The following is a 17,085-nucleotide window of genomic DNA, read 5'->3' as shown; positions in this document are numbered from 1 at the left end:
TGGTGGATGTTGGTTTGTCATATATGGCCTTTATTATGTTGAAGCATTTCCCCTCTATCCTCACTTTCTAGAGTTGTCTTTTTTATTACAAATGGATGTTGGATTTTGTCAAAAGATTTTTATGCATCTATCCAGATGATCATATGGTTTTTATTCTTCTGTTTCTTAATGTGGTGTATCACATTAATTGATTTGCTGATATTGAAAAATCTTGCATAATTGGGTTAGATTCCACTTGATCATGATATAATATCCTTTTAAAAGTATTGTTTGATTCAGTTTGCTAACATTTTGTTGAGGATTTTTACATGTATGTTTATCAGTACTATTTTCTTTTTTGTGATGTGTTTATCCAGTTTTGGTATCAGAGTGATACTGGCCTCATAGAATGAGTTCAGAAGTGTCTCCTTTGCAATTTTTTAGAATAATTTGATAAAGATAGGTATTAACCCTGGGCTTAGTACCTGCCTCTAACAAACAGAGCCAAGTCCTGGAGTCTGGGATTCCAGAGCTGGCGTCACACCATTAGTGCTTGTGGATGGGGGTGGGGGATAGCCTGACACAGTTGGATCCAGAGTCCAGGGCGTCCTGAACCTTGTGTTAGTCTGCTCGTGGGCACGGCTGGGGCCCAGATGATTCCAGGGCAGTGTCTGGCCTGCTGATGGGCAGGCTGTATCTGCAGGCTGTGGGATGGTGATTTTCTTGTCTGGTGCCTGCCCACTGGTGGGTGGAGCCAAGTTCTGGGCCCTCTGGTGGGCAGGGCTGTGTCCAAGGGAGGCTGAGGACTCAGGAGGTCTTTAGGCATCTGGTCTGCCCTGATGGGGCTGTGTTCCCACCCAATTAGTTGCTTGGCCTGAGGTGTCTCAGCTCTGATACCTATACAGGCTCTTGGGTAGGGCCAGGTCTTGGCCCTGATGAGCTAGAGGGAGGATGCCACACAATGGTGCTCACCAGCATTAACATCCATGTGGTAGAAGGAGCTCCGAAGAATGGTTGTTACCAGTGGATATGTCCCCAAGGTGAGCCACTCCTCAACCCCCCACCCTCCCTGCATCTCCAAGAGGCTCCCCAAGATAAGCAAGTAGGTCTGGCCCAGGCTCCTATAAAATTACTGCTTTTGCCTTGGGTCCTGGAGCATGAGAGATTTTGTGCACACCGTTTGAGTGAAGTCGCTTTTCCCCACAGTCCTGTGGGGCTCCCCAAATTAAGCCCTGCCAGCTCTCAAGGCCAGTGGCTCTGGGAGCTCATTTTCCTCGTTCAGACCCCTGGGCTGAGGAGCCTGATGCAGGGCTCAGAACTCTCACTCCTGTGGGAGAATCTCTACACTGTAGTTATTCACCACTTTGTGGGTTGTCCACTAGGGTTTTGGGACTTTATCAAGGATCTGCCCTTTCTACCAGTCTCAGTGTGGTTCCTTCTTTATGTCTTTAATTGTAGAAGATCTCTTCTGGTAGGTTCTGGTCTTTTTCATTGATGGCTATTCTGCAAATAGCTATGATTTCGATGTGCTTGTAAGAGGAGGTGAGCTCAGGGTCCTTCTGCTTGGCCATCTTGGCCAATCTCCTGTATGTCTGTTTGTCTAAAGGCTCAGTTGTGGTTACCCATTTTCTCAATATCCTTCTCTTCCCCTGTCCCCAAAGGGAGACTGCCAAATCCAGATCATGGCAGGGGGCTCTGGTCTTGTGGCCCCTGCCCCGAGTACCTATGTGTACCCTGATTTATATGGTAGCTGAGAAACTTCTGGGGAGACAGTGTCACCCAGGTCCACCAACAGTGATCAGAAATAAGAACTCATGTAGTCTTAAGGTTTGAGGGAGGACAAGAAGGACCCTTAAAGGGTAGTTAGCATTGAAGAAAAGTCTGCTGAGGGCAGATCCCATGGCTGCTGGCCCAATGGTGGGGCAGGGACCAGAGGTGCCCTATGTAAGCAGGGGTCTTGGAACAGGTACATCAGGCATCCTGCAGAGAGGGCCCTGCTGGTCCCCACAGATTGGTCCTGGGCTCCAGGGAGAGTCCAAAGAGACTGAAGAGACTGCCTGGTCCCACCCTGTCTTCCTATGCTAGGGGAAACTAAGGCCTTGAAAACCACTGTTCATCTCCTTGAGTGAATCTCAGGAAATGCCAAGTGTGCTTCATGGGAAAACCACGAAATGAAATGATTTTCAGTTTTTAAGGATCAGACTGTTCAGTTCAGTTGCTCAGTCGTGTCCAACTCTTTGCCACCCCATGGACTGCATGCAGCATGCCAGGCTTTAGAAACAATCAGACTGTTACAAACAATTTCTTTGAACATCAGGAGAGGAGGGAGGCTCTGCTTCCATGGGGAAGGGCATCTTGGGAATCCAAGGCCACAGGAACTCACCATGTGCATCACATGTGAGTGAGTGAGAACCTGGGGGCTCAGGGATGACAACAGAGCAGTGAAGTTCGAGGGAAGAGCAGATCTGGTCAGAGGGTCATGGGCTCAGGTCCTCTTCAAGGGGGTGGCCTCCCTGGTGCTGACTTCTGCAGGTGAATTCTGAACCTATAGCTAGTGTGGAAAGACAGGGGATTTGCAGTCTGAGCGCCCACCCTGCCACTCAGCAGGTCACTCAGCCTCACTGCTGGCTCCTCATCTGCAAACTCAGCGTTGTCATCAGGGTAGCCATTGGGATGACGGGAGATAAAGCTTAGGAACGAGTCAGGCACAGAGCGTGATGTACAGTGTGGATGCCAATGGCCCCTGGAGGCTGACAGCACTGCCAGGGCACCTCCAGAGGTGGAGCACAGAGACCCCTGAGGGCCTGGGCCCTTGGCAAAGCCAGCTGATGAGCCTGAGCCCAGGCGAGCACCTACGGCTGTGAATGGGAAAGAATCTCCTAGTGAGGGCTCAGGGTGGGAGGGAGGCAGTTCTGCTAAGGTCAAGGCAGCAGTTCCGGCTGACTCCAGCCCCCAGAGGGACTCTTGTTGGCTGGGCTGAGCATTCCAGTCTCTTCTACAGGGCATCTGGTTTCTACAAAGAAGCCAAGTCCTGAGCTCAGAACCACAGGCCTTCCAAAGAGTTGCAGAACCTTTCTAACTTCCCCACAGCCACCGCTTTTCTTCTCTCCTATTTCCTGTTTCCAGCCAGCAGTTAACTCCACAGAGCCAGGTGGCTTTGTACTCCTTGGAGGTCTGCAGAGAGGGGGCTCCTGGGCACAGGCCCATTCGCTGGGAGCCTTGCAGGGAGCAGACAAGGAGATAGAGGAGGCTGGAACTCCTTGAATTGTGCTGCTCCTACCCTGGGGGGCCCACAGCTGATGCACAAGCCCCAGCTTCCTAGAGCAAGGACCCTCTAGGGATTGGTCTATACCCTGCTGCCCTTGGGGGGCTTCTGGGTGGGAGGAGTGTGCCCCTATAGCAGGTCATCCAGGTGGTGCAGGAGAGACACAAAGGTTGAACCCTAGGAAACATGGGGCCTGTCTCCATGTGGGCAAACAGATGGATAGAAGCTGCAGCTCAATATAAGGAATTGGGCACAACAGAAAAGAAATATGAAAGATAGAAAAGAAAAAAGAAAAATTCCCAGCTGGAGCTGTTTGAAAGTGGGCCAGACTGTCTCTATGGATAGTGAGTTCCCTATCATTGGAAGTGTGTAAGCTGAGAACATTTTCATGCATCCGATGGGCTGTTGGCATCAATGGCTTTGGAGACACTCTCCAGCTTTGAAATCCTGAGCCTGTGTCCCTCTGCTCCAGCTCCCATTTGCTGTCTCCTTGTAAAGCTGCTATTCTCTGCTCCACAGTCCCTAAATTCAGTCCTTGATGTGCCAAGATCAGGTGTGAGAAGTGGGGAAAGTAATTTGTTTCTGATAATAGTAAAAATACCGAAGTTTTGAATGAGCTGTTTCATAGAAATTAGAAATGTAAGAGTGATGTTATTACAGACATAACTATGCACTTGCGCGAGTGGGAGGCAAAGAGGTGGTGTGTCGGCCTGAGCTGCTGGCACTGAGTATAACCCTGGGCCCAGCCACATGTGTGCAGCCTCCAGGTGGACACTGCACACCAAGGGCAACTAACAGGCCCAGGGTCTTCAGCCTGGCAGGGGTTTCTCTCTCCCAACTGGGGTTCCTACTGCAGGGTCAACAGGGTGAGTGGTCAACTGCTCTGAGGCCAAACTCCCTCTGTACGTACTACTCCAGGCAATGGGCAGCCTACTTACACCCCACCAAACTCCAGCTCCTGAGTCCTGACCAAGTCCCACCTGTTAACTCAGCATGTGTGTGTGTGTGTGGAGTGTGTGTGCACGCACATGCATGTGTGTTGGGGCATGGGGGAGACCAATCAACCAGGCAGGTTATTTTGACTCATGCTCATTGATTTTATCCCACAGAAGGGAACAGCTCCACAGCTCCATGTCCATCCAGTGGCTAGCTTGGCCCATGAGGGGCCAGGGAACTGAGTTCTTTTCAGTGCGCAGGGTTCCCACATCAGCCATCTTCTTGTTATGTGAACCTGGGGGTGCTGTCTTGCTTGAGTGCAGGGAAACAGCCTGGGAACCCTAAGGATGTGTCAGAAGGGATGTGGCAAAGGAGAGCAGGGCTGCTTGGGAAGGACAAGCCCAGACCACCTGGGACCTGTAGCCAGGTGTGCTGTGGGCAGTGCATTGGTTCAGGAGGGAGTAGGGCTGCAGATGAGGTGAGAAACAGGCAGATACTCTGCAATCCAAGCCCCAGTGTGGTCTCTACACACTGCAGAATCACTTCACTGCTCTCTGCCTTGGTGTTGGCTGCACCTGTGAATTGGGCAGGCCCCCTCCCCACACCTGATGTCCACTATCACCAGGTGGCTGTGGGATTTTTGAGGGGCACAGGGCAGTGGGTAGGCGGGCATATCCTGGGAGGGCCCCTGAGGTCACCCAGTAGGTTGAGATGACATTTGCAAGCTTGAGGAAAGAAGAGATATTCCAAGGAGACCACAGTCTTTCTTCACTCTTTACTGTGTAAAAATAAACTCAACAATTCATGTCATTTCAGCAAGAAAATGAAAAAAAAGCAAGAATACCAGTAGAAATAGTGCATTTCCAGAACTGCTGATGGGAGGTGGCAGGTCCCATGGTTTTGACCCATTAGATACCCAAAAGGCTGTGGATCATATGAAAAATGTACAGCTTTGGTTAGCAAATAATGAAAAAGTAAGATACATCAATTCTCTTTCCTATTATACAGTATATACAATATAACAATATCAACCAGAGGGGGTTTGCTTTGTCATTGTTGATTTTTTTTTTTTTTTTTTGTGGCAAATAAGACAAAATTGGGACTCTAAGTATTGGGCTTTTTTGTTCTCGATGACTTGTTCCCTTTCAACAAATGGCACTTAAGTCCGCTGTACATGGAAGTGATACATTTCCCATCATTAGTTGAATAATTTACACACTGTGTTTTAAGAGATGAAACCATGACTGCTTTAAGCCACGTTTTGGTTGCCATAAGATTACAAAGGATACCATCTTCTTAATGTTCACAATTCAGAACCCTAGTACCTTCTATCAGGGTTGGAACTGACCATCAAGTTCTCTACTCATTCCACTTGACAAGTCAGCTCCAAGACAGAGGGGCCACCATCAAGGAACCAGAGCATATCCAGTCCCCAACATGTCTTTGAGAACAGGTGGCCCCTCTCTGGAGCTCGTTGGAATAACTGTGACCCTCATGCCAGCCTCTCCCTTCCCCTTCACTCCCCACAAGACACCCCCTTGGTCTCAGGTCCCAGGGCTGGTGACAAAGTGATCTTTGCAGTCTTAGAAAATAAACTGTGAATCTACAAAAGGAACAGAAAGCATACAAAATGTATCTCTTTCTTCCAAAATACATGCTTTCAGTTCTACGTTTTGGCGGAGCCTGAAAAGTATTTTCAAGGGAAATATAGGTTGAGTTAATTTATAGGTTTGTCCTTTTCTTTCATAAAAATACTCTTGTTTTGGTAATAAACTTTTTCTTCTAGAGTAAGAGAAATAATACTGTGTTATCAAAAGCAAGAAGGCTTACGATTCAAGTGGGCTCTAAGCCCCCGAGGGCCTGGAGAGCCTCTGTCAGTAGCTCTGCCGCCTCGGACACCCAGGGAGCTGTGGGACGCCAGCTCGGCAAAAGCAAACACTGTCTCGACAGTGCTTTTTTATCTCCTTATTTTATAAAATGGCTTACCTGAGATAGGCATGTATTATTCAGTGCAAGAGGGAACATCAATCAGATTAAGGAGTAGATGGAAACTATGTGGATTAGATTTGTGGCTGTGTCATCTACCTTTCTCGGGGCTGGCGAAGTGCCAAGTGTTAACACAGTGAGGGAGCCAGGGGCTTGGCACAGGCTCCAGTTGGGGTGGGGGAGGGAGTTAAACATCAGCTTCTGTCCCTGGCACCATGGGTGCATCAGGGGAGGGGCGAGGAGGGTGAACAGGTCGGGGAGGGGAGGCCAAAGGGACACAGGTGTGCTCTGCCCACCTTTAGTTAGGGCAGAGGATGGCTTGTGGTCCTGAATGGACAGCTCCCACCGCGCCCACTGGGGCAGAAGGTGGTCTGGGGTCCGATAGATCGCTAGATCGGCAGGGGCTGGTGGGAGGTGCCGAAGGAGAGCACCTAGCACACTCTGGGCCTTGCCTACAGCTCCGAGATGGCTGAAGTGAGGGGTGGGGCTGATCTGGTCTAGAGGGGGATTCCAAGCTCTCGCTCTCTCCCAACCATGGGTGATGTTAGGCTTGTTCTCAACCTACACGTTAAAAATACTTCTTGGTGTGTTTGGGGAGTGGGGAGGGGGAGAGGGACTCTGTCTCTCCCGTGACCTCCTCCGACACCCTTGGCTTGCTTACCCAGCCATTTTCAGTAGCTACATGGATGGTCACAGAACAAGGGGTGGCACTGGGCACACAACACAGAACCAGAGAAGTTCATGCAGGCAGGGGAACACACACCAGAATGAGGAAGCAAGGGACACACCGCCCCAAGGAACATGCAAACGAGAAGATCCCTGCAGATCCACAGATGCCACAGCCGGACAGGCTCTGACAAAGCACAATGGTCTCAGAAAAAAAGCCACTGTTGAACCACAACACGCAGCCCGGCGCCTGGACCTCACCCTCGGCACGAGAGTGATGCATTGCAGAATGGCGACTGGGTACCGTGCAGACACCCACGCAGACACCGACACAGAAACACCAACACAGACACACACAGATGCACTAGGTTTCCGACACAACACGGACCTGCGTTTAAGGAGACAGGTGCCTCTGGAAAAAACAGAAGACAGAACACCTGCTCCTGCTGAAGAAATGTCTGCAGCTGTAGATGAGCCAGGCAGTGCAGTAGAATTTCTAGAAAGACTTGCCAGCCTTTTGCTAATTAGACTCTTGGTGATGGAGTCCAGGTGGCCCTTGGGTGTGCGACCCCCAGATGGTGCAACAAAGCAGGGAGCTCACCCTCCCCTGGGCGTGATCCGTCTGAGTGCTCTTCTTCTCTCTTTCATTCAACACACGCGTGCGTGCGCATGCACGCACACACACACACACACACACACACACACACACACACACTTTTCTCCCCACCTTGGAAGGACTAAGAGACGCACATGTTAGTTTTTCATGGGGAGAAAAAATGTCAAAGCTTCTGGACACTGATTGGGTGTCAATGTCACCAGCTGGTGACGGGTTGGGGGCTGCATCAGAACTTGAGCTCTGTAAGAGGGGGAGTGGGTTTCAGGCCCCGGCCTGGCCGTGCCTAGCTCTCCATGGAGAGGTCTCTGGACTTGCCTCAGCCTGGGTAAAGAATATGGCTGTCAGAGTTACCATGGACCTGGCCCATTGACTGGCTGTGGCCTTACATGGCTGGGTATCAATCAGAGTGTGGGTTTCCTGGTCTAAAAGGTCTGTTCTCCAGCTAACCCACTGAAGCCTCAAGTCGTCCACTGCCAGAGGCCAAGGGGAAGGGTCCAGAGGTCCTGGCTTCCTGGGCAATGGGTGGGATGCTCCTCTCTTGGGGTCACCAGCTGGCCGCTGGAGGGGAGTTTGGGGAGGTGGGAAGGCTGAGGGCCACAGATGGGATACTGGGCCAGAGCTGGCTACGCTGGGTGGGCAGGCCAGCCTCCCAGGCCCAGTGCTGTCCTCAGAGGTCAACAGCAGGATGCCTGGCTCCTGAGGCTGGTGCCACCTCCTCTGCCCTCTCCCAGCATGTGGTGCCATCACAGGACACGGTCTGCCTTCAACCCTTCAGAGAGAATTTACTTCTACGACAAAATACAAATTCTCCTTGGAGAGGTCCCTAGCCTTTAACAAAGCGCTAAAAGATATTTATTCTATCAATATAGAGATATGTCGCTCTGAAAAAGGTTTGCAAACAAAGATGAACGCATGGCAGGAGAAGTTGCACCAGCCCCAAGGCACACGGGCAGCCACCAAAGTTGGCAAGTGCAGAGATTAGACCAGTCATGAGACTTCCCAAAGCCACAGAGAAAGAAGAAAAGGAATACCTCATTTTAAAAGAGAAGGCCTCCCCTGAGAGACAGATCCTTGTAGACACACAAACACACAGTCACACTCACACACGGGTCCTCTCACCTACGTGTGCATTTTTCAAAATGTCTCAGCCGCCAGTGTCGGTGGTGAACAGGGCATGCCTGAGAAACAGCGCGGGCTCCTAGAGAGAAGAGGGGACACCTGCGGCAGATGGGAGCCGGGCCTGCTTCACGTGCACGAGGACGAGACCAGGCTGTGTGCGTGTGCGCATGTGCGAGGGCAATGGCCTTGAGTCATTCCTGGGGGAAAGGGAGAGAAGAAGAGACGACGGATCATCACCGAACAAGCAGGGGGAGTTGGGCGGGGGCTGGGGACCCGGGGACCCGGAGGCTCAGCCCAGCCCCAGGCCTCAGTTGATCTGGCGACAGGCTTCGAATGTCCACTTGGTGGCGCCACCGTAGATCTCGATGTGGGACTCCGCCCAGGCGATGACGTTGCCGGAAAGGGCCTTGGTGCTGCAGGTGGCCAGGTTGTACACCTCCCCCGGGGTCAGCTTGCGGTCCCAGATGTTGAAGTGGGCCAGCTCACCCACAAACGCTTGGGTGGCATCAAACCCGCCACCCAGAGTGTCCTTCAGAGAAAAGCAGAGGGTGAGGGTGGAGGGGGTCAGAGAGGTGGGTGCTTAACAGGAGGGCCTCCCTAGCATGTATGGCTCTCACGTCCACCTCTGGGCACGTCTGTCTCAGCTGTGCATCAGTCCCTGCCCTGCAGGGAGCTCAGGAACAGCAGTGATGCTGGCCTCCTCTGCCCTGGATGCAGTGTTTCTCCTGGGGGCACCTGAGAGGTGCCCAGTGAGGGAGGGTGTCAGCTGGGTCCATGGACAACTGTGGGAGCAGGGCCTGGGGGCCTCCCCTACATTCCCTGCCTCTCCCCAGGAAACTCTAATGTCACTCTTTGCCAGCCATAGCCACCCAACGAGAACAGAAGGCCTGGGGCTCTCCTGCCTGCCGTTCCCTCCTGGGTGCCCAATGGGAGACAAACCACTTCCAGGAAATAAATTATGCATCACTAAGTGCACGATTGGCCTTCCCGTGCCAAAGAGCATTGCTGCAGTTGTTGAGAGTCTGGAGACAGAGCTCCCACCCCCCACCCCCCACCACCCCACCCCCACCTTTCCTGAAAGCACCCACTCAGAGCGGGGACTTTGCCCAAACTGCTGCATCACTTGCTTCCACGGCTTCTTCTCAGGGGGAACTACTTCCCTCTCCAGCTCCCTCCCACTTCGCTTCCTGCTGCCTCTCTCCCCTCCCTCCCAACACCCTCACTCTCCTTTCTCCGGACTAGTCTCCGGTTCTGGGGCTCCTCCCCCTGCAGCCAGCACCCCCACATCCCCCTCACCCCGTCCCTGCCCCCCATAGCCTGTACCTGCTCCTGGCCCAGCACCAGCACGCCTTGTGGCTTGATGGGGTGATAAGGTGCCAGGTTCTCGCCGTTGCCGCCCTGGGTGCCATCCTGGTAGGCTTCCCAGACCCCGTCCCGGGTGGTCCAGGTGATACAGATGTGGTGCCACTTGCCGTCATTGATTACAAAGGGCAGCTTAGCCACCTGGGCAGGAGAACGACATACAGGACGTGATGGGAATGGGCACCATCAGGATCAATGATCGTCACTAGTTACTAGTTCACCTAGTTACTAGTCATAGGCTTTTACAGTAAATATCAAGAGCCATTACTGAGTTCTTGCAGCACCTGCCCCTCGGGACTGTCAGGCCCATCCATTGACAGAGTACAGAATCACAAGGGAAATGGGACGCTTAGTTCAGATCCATCTGAATATGCAATCTCCTCAACTCCTACTCACCCTCCTCCCTCTGGGCCCATCCACAAAACCTGCCCTCGGATGAGCCACCCCTGGGGGCTGACTTCACTGCTGCTTTCTGGGCCTCTCCTCTCTTCCAATGCTCCATCTCTAATTGCCAGATCCTCTGGGTCTAAAACCCGCCCAGCCTTTTTACAGAGACTCTGAAAGATGCCAGGGGAGATGGCACCATGCCTTTTAACGCTCAGAGCAGCCCCTGACCTGGAATTTCACTCCCACTCTAACATTTCAGGCGGGGAGGCTGCTTCAGCTGACAAAAGAACCCTCACACCCTTTTAACTTGGGGACATGGGGCCCCAGAAAGGTACAGCCCTCTCTGGGCAAGGCATCAAGAGCAAAGGCTTGGACTCCAATTCTCAGTCCAGGTTTTAGACATTAACTACCAAAGCTGGCATGGTGATGAGGGAGTTGGAGAGCTGACAGCTAATCCCACAGCTAGCAGAGGGCCAAGATGGAGACGGGTTCCCTGGAGGGAAAAGGTGCCCTCTCCCAAGGGCTCATGCAGACCTGGCCTCCTCTCAGGGGCAGGGCGCTAAGCAGGATTGATTTGGACTCTCTTGGAGCATCCTTACCACCACCCCAAGCATCTATGGCCTCCCAAATATGGGGGATAAAAGTCAGCTCCAAGGCCAGCTGAGGGAGGGAGTCAGGGTTTGATCAGCCCGATTGATTGGCCCCTGGATCCTCCTCCTCCACCCCCACCTGTGAGGCCTCTGTTTGGGAGGGTTCCAGCTTCCCCGTGTTCATGGAGAATAGCAAGGGTACCCCTCCCCATTTCTCCCAGTCCTCACCCTGCCCCTCCATCAGCCCTGCCCGGTGAGCTCTCCTCTCGGGGCCACAGTAGCACCCGAGGCTGTGTATCTCACCACCCAGACCTGCCCCGGCCACTGGCATGGACTGGGGCCCTGGAGGCCTCACCCTGCTGCCCTGCAAAGCCAGAAGGAAGGGTGGGGGCTCTACCTTGTCGTTGATGAGGATCTCCATGGGGTTGTTGCCCCACTCAATGAGGACCAGCTCATTGGCCTGGCCGGGCACGGCATAGGAGAAGGGCGTGCCCACCCCCGGTGCCGCGCTGGATTTGAGCCACATGCACACCGTGAAGGCGTACATCTCCGGCAGGCTCTTCTTCACCTTGGCGTACATGTAGTTGGTCCGCAGTGGGAATGTGAGCTGGAACTTATCTCCAGGGCGGTTGTCCTTCTGACCTGGAGAGGACGGGACACAGTACCGACACCTGCACCTTGACAAAGCACCCGTCCCAGACTGAAGCAGGCTTGCCAACCCCCCTGCCCCCAACCAGGCTCTGTGATGCAGACAAAGAAGACTCCTCTCTGTTCTGTAGATGCTGAAAACGAAGCTCAGAGAGGTCAAGTACTTTGCCCCAGGGCACAGGGCCAGAACGAAAGAGCTGGCCCACAGTCTCTGCACTCTGGGTCCACCTCCCACATGGTGGCCCCCGTGGACAGGCTGGGATGGGGAAGCCCGTATACAAGGGGCTCTGAGTATCTGCACCTGAGCTGGGCAGTGGCATGGGGAGGGAGTGGGTCAGGGCACACCCTGTAAACCAATGCTTGCTCAAAGGTGTGGCTGCAGAGGAAGGGGGTCTCTTCACCAGGAAAGAGGCTAGCTCCCCTCAGAGTAGCCCCTCCAGGAGCCCAACCCGATTCCATGATGCTGGCTGCTGCTCAGAACAGGCCCCTGGGGCCCATCACACTTCCCTCAAGGCCAGGACACACTGCAGCCCCTGGTCACTCATCTGACCCAGCCAATTCATCCTGAGGACTCAGGCTGTTTCCAGAATCCCATCCACCCCACAGGAAGGAGAGCTGTCCCCTCTGAGTCTCTTCAAGCAGTTCTGTCTGCCCCTGCAGAGAGGGCAGGTCAGCAGGGAGCCCGAAGGTGGCCCTAGAGCCATGTTCCCCTGAGGTGACTGCTTTGAGGACAATGCCAATCATTCTCAGGGCAAGCTTCCGGTGTGTTTCCTGAAAAATCATACTCAGGGCCCCATCGCCTCCCTTTATACTCAGCCACCAGCTCCCCGTCTGTCGGCAACATCTCCAGAAAATGCTTGTCTGCCCTGTCCCAACTCACACACACTGTGGCTATGACCCTGGGCATGGTGTGACTGATTCCAGTCAAAACATTCCAACCCAGCAGTGGGCATGGGCACCCGGCCCAGAGCCAGGAACACACACCCACCAGCTCCAGGGTGTACACGGGGTGCTGCCAGGGAGCTCAGCACTAAACCGGCCCTCTAGGCCAAGAATTATTTCTAGAAGGCATCCTACTGGGTCAGCTACCCCACCCCCTTCCTCTAAGCCAGATGTCAGGGAACAGAGCAGGGTTGGCCATGTTCCCCTTCTGTCTCAGGCTGGCAGCCCCCTGCCCTTGGAGCAGATCTGGTCTCTCTCCAGGGGGTGCTCTTCATTTCCCCAATCTCCCCCTTCTTTCTTCCTCCTCCCTTCCCCGATCTGTTTTTCAGTTACATAACGTGCCTTAAGATGGCACTGTTTAAATCCATCCAGCACACTTTGCAGTCTGAGAAGGGTCACGTGGCCCTGCTCCCAGCCTCGCATCCCCCCGCCTCCCCTTTTACAACCTTGTTTGATTTCTGCGACTTCAAGGCTGAGCCTCTCAAGCTCATCCGTGCACCCGGGCGAGACTGGGACTTGGGGTTGGCGACTTGAAACAGTAGGGCAGCATGCAAGATGCCTGAGCTTGGGTCATTTATAAGAGAAAACCACAGGAGTGTGCTCAGGGCTGGGGATAGGGGACCTGGAAATCCCTAAAGGACGCCAGGGGCAGCAAGGAACTGGGAGGAAGCCTGCTCAGGGCCCAGATCTGCCGTGGACCAGGAGGACCCAGCCGCAGCCCATGCCCTGCTCTCTGCTGGGGATAGGGACTGGCTAGAGCCAGGGTTTCTTAGCCAGGGAGGACTTGGTCTAGCCATGGCTTTAGTGCAAAGTTGCTGAAGACTAAACAGATCAGACTTGGAAAAATTCCTGTGAGTGTGTGAGTGTGGTAGGGGAGCAGGGAAGGAACCCCAGGCAATCCCTCCCTCACTTTGTTTCCCCAGATGTCCCAAGCCCAGGGCACCCCAGCCCTGCCAGGAACATCAGCTGGAGAACCTGAGGTAGAGATGGTGGAGGAGCTCAGGGCTTACACTCCCGACCTGAGCTGTGCAGGAAGCCTGGGCCAGAGGCCGGGTCCCACTGGTCCTGGGAGCTGAGATAGGATGCAAGGACCCCCCTCCCCACCCCTCCCCATGACCACTACCTTTCTCGAGCTCGCTGATCCGCTGGTGCAGGGAAGTCAGGGCGCTTTCGATCTTGACTCTTTCCTCGGTGTCGTTTTTGGGGCCCCCTTTGCCCTCCTCCAGAGTGTTCACCCGAGACAGCACCTGCCTCTCCAGGTCATCGATCTTGCTCTGCAGCAGATCCTTGAGACTGTTGGTCTGGCTGGAGGAATTGAGCCGGCTGTACTGCTGCGGGGGTGCAAGGGCGGAGGGGAAACCATATCGTTACGCGTGGAGTAGGGACCGTGCCGGGAGGCCGGTGGCGCGGTCCCCTCAGGGCGACTGCGGGGGCGGCCTGGCAGGGAGCTCGGGCTAGTGCCCGTTCGTGGGGCCCGCAGGCTTGGGGAGGCCTCAGCCAGGCATCCGCACCCGGCCGAGGCCGGGTTTGGGGGTGTCAGGTAGGGTCGGGAATGGAAGTGGGGGAGGGCAGAGGGGCGCGTGAGCCGGAGGGGAAATAACTGCGCGCGCGGACCTCGAGGTTCTCCAGGCGGGTTTTGAGCGACTGCAAAGTTTGCCCGAGTTGGCTGAGCGTCTCAGCGGCCGGCGTCCGAGACAGGTCGCCCATGGTGTTCTTGCCCGAGCCGGGCTGCTTGCGGCCGCCGCCCGTCCGCGCCTCGCCCGCGCTCGCGTCCAGGGTGCTCTGGCTCTCGCAGCGACCCAGCTTGGTGGTCAGCTCGCGGATGGTCTCCTTCTGGCTCAGGATGGTCTCCTTCTGCTGCAAAACGGTCTCTCGGAGCTGCAGCACGTTGCTCCGGAGCTCCTCGGCGCCGCCGGCGGCCACGGACGCGGCGCACATGTCGGCGTCCACTGGCACCGAGGTGCAGATGAAGCGCGTCGGCCCGAAATCCTGGGCCCCGCTGCCCAAGAAGCAGAGGGCGAGCAGCGCACAGGTGCGCGCGGCGCGGCCGGCCGGCATGGCTGCGGGCGCTGGGATCCGGCGCTCCGGGCCCGGCTCGGCTCGGCTAGGGCTCCGCGGGCGGCCCGCGCTCTGGGCGCCGCGCTGCTGGCTGCTCCGCCGCGCAGTCCGCACCGCCGCGCTGTCCGGCCCCCACTGCCGCCTGCGCTGCGGAGCCCGCGCCTTTTATGCCACCGCGGGAGGGGCCTCGGCGCTGGCGACGTCAGCGGGGGAGGAATCCCGGTTTAATTGTCTGCGGTCCGGGCACACTGCGCGGCTGGGGTCGTGGGAACGTGCAGTGGGGGAGACTACCTCCCAAATCCCGGCGCCGCCGCATCTTTTGCACCATCCTCTACCCACTCGCCCCTGTCCCAGCCTGCGCCCCTTCCCCGAAGGCGCCGAGAGCGGAGGGAGCGGGGTGTGGAGAGTAAGGTGGGCCGGGCCGCGGCCCCGGACTTCTGGATGGGCCACCTGCGTGCTGCTCCAAATCTCCGACGGGACTTGGGGCACACGGGAGGCCACGGCGGACCCGAGGGACAGAATTCGGCTCACCCAGTTGGGCTGAACACTCGCCGGGCCTCGACAGGGTCGCCAAGGACTCAAGTCGTCCACACCTGTGTGCCGGGTGGGGGGCGCCGGGAGCAGAGCCTCGCTACCTCCCCAGGTTCCAAAGTGGGGTCGCGGGGTCGCTCCAAGTTTCTTCAATGTCCGTATGGGGTTGTAAAGATGCTACACACCCCGGGTCGCGGGGCTTCCCTATGACCTCGCTCTCGGCTCTCCTGCGCCCCCACCACCCCGGCTCCGGGCTTTGGAGACTGGCAACATCTCCCGGGAATGACAGCCGCCACATCGTGCTGGTGGGGCAGACGGACACTTCTCGGAGGCGTCCCTAGCGGATTAAGCCTTTCCTGCCAGCCGAGCGGGTCCGATTCCGAGCAGACGGCGCCACCGGGGCTGGATGCTCACTGCAGCTTCGGGGGGAGGCGCCGCGCTTCTGCAAGCGGACCCTTCCGCGCTCCCGGAGCGCCTTCCCACAGCGGAGATATGAGGGCACGTGTGCGTGTCCGTGTGCTAGTTGGAATGCATCCGTGTGTCCATGTCTGCGTGTGTCCGCGTGTGTGTTGGGCTTTCTGGATCCCATGCACCCCAGCTCTGCCCACTTCTCCGCGGGTGGCGAGGGGTCCCGGACTTCGGGAGGGGGGCGTCACCCCTGAGGAGCTCCACACTATGCTACGTTACTCATAGTCACCCCACTCACCCACCCACACACTTGAGCCATTTTTTTCTGGGCAGCGGCGCCGCGGGCTTCGACTCCCAGTTTCCCGTCCGGTTTCCGGTTCCCGGCTCCCGACTAGGACCTGAGTCCCTGCGGGTCAGAGCCAAAGGCGCTTCGGAAGCCGCCGCTCCAAGCTCCCACTGTACAGAGGAGGCGCCAAGATTCCGGGATCCGACTGCATGCGACAGGTCGAGCCAAAGAGACAGTCCCAGTTGGGGCAGCCCAGCGGGCACCCCCGCCCCACACCCCGAGCCCTTCATTCTCCTCCTCTGGGCGCCACGATGGCCCAACAGCTGGGAAGCTCCCGGGTCCCTGCCCGGGCTGACTTCTGCCCGCGGGTGGGAAATGAAGTCACTCTATTGAGACCTGTTTGATAAAACACGATCTCCTCCCTCTCCGCAGCCTCCTCCCATCCCCGGGGCTACCCGAGGTCACAGTTCTTTCATTGCTTCAGCCGTGAACCCTTCGCTAGCCTGGGGCTGCGAGCCGGCGCGGCCCTCGCTGGTCCATTGGCCTCCGCTTCCCGGCGCCAGAGGGACCCCGCGGCCCGCACGCGGCAGGTCTGGGCTCCGCGCGACTCTGTCCGGGGCTGTGCGGGGGTTTCAGCCCCCGGGGGCCGCGCTCGCCCACCACCGAGCGCCGGGACCCGCTGAAGCTCACGGCCCGCCCCTGGGCTGCGGGAGGGGCTGGCCATTACTGTCCCACGCCTGTCTGCGCCTCAGGCCATCAGGCGACTCCAGAGGAAATACCCGCGCGAGGGGTGCGACGACTTCTGCCCCCACTCCCTTCCCGCGACCGGATAGGGTCACTTTCCCGGCCCAGGGCTTCATTTGATCGGAGGCGGTTTCCCACGGGACCTGGTGGGGAAGCTATCCGGGTGCAGAGGGAGCGCGCTCCCAGAGATCGCGTGGGCGCGGGAGAGAAGCCCAGCTGGGCCTGGCAGGCGGTGTGGACTGAGCGGGAACCCTGGGCCTGGCCTTGCCTCCGGAGCCCCAGGAGGGGCAGGGATTTGCCCGAGCAAGTCAGGGACCTGGGCTTTTACTTCCAGAGATCTCAGTGGCTGGCACCCAGGCACCTGGGCCCTGAGAGCCAGACCTCCCCTCCCCCCTCCTCACCCAAACTCTAGGACGGAAGTATGGAACCCCAAGGGGAGCAGACTGTGGTCAAGGGCCCAGGACCCTGTGGTCCCGAGGGCGACCTCTGTGGAGCACCCTGTCTGCCAGAAGGCATTATTGGGGACAACTGCAGCAGACATGCGGGCTCTATTGGGAGATGG

The 17,085-nt window shown here is 56.4% G+C and overlaps 2 protein-coding genes across 2 annotated transcripts in view; one reads left to right on the top strand and one right to left on the bottom strand.

Annotated features, from left to right (window-relative positions):
- The window catches only part of ENDOV (endonuclease V), a 79,204-nt gene that overhangs the window by 40,408 nt on the left and 21,711 nt on the right, over positions 1–17,085 (top strand). The gene's annotated exons all lie outside the window — the stretch shown is intronic.
- NPTX1 (neuronal pentraxin 1) lies at positions 4,942–14,688 on the bottom strand. Its single transcript, XM_027518068.1, has 5 exons — positions 14,111–14,688; positions 13,620–13,827; positions 11,304–11,548; positions 9,891–10,070; positions 4,942–9,096 (listed from the first exon to the last, which is right to left on the bottom strand). Exons 1-5 carry the CDS (start codon positions 14,552–14,554, stop codon positions 8,875–8,877), a joined length of 1,299 nt encoding a protein of 432 aa, XP_027373869.1. The 5' UTR covers positions 14,555–14,688; the 3' UTR covers positions 4,942–8,874.

Source organism: Bos indicus x Bos taurus, chromosome 19, assembly GCF_003369695.1.
Source record: "Bos indicus x Bos taurus breed Angus x Brahman F1 hybrid chromosome 19, Bos_hybrid_MaternalHap_v2.0, whole genome shotgun sequence".
Taxonomy (NCBI): domain Eukaryota; kingdom Metazoa; phylum Chordata; class Mammalia; order Artiodactyla; family Bovidae; genus Bos; species Bos indicus x Bos taurus.
This window is presented reverse-complemented; position numbering and strand designations above follow the sequence as displayed.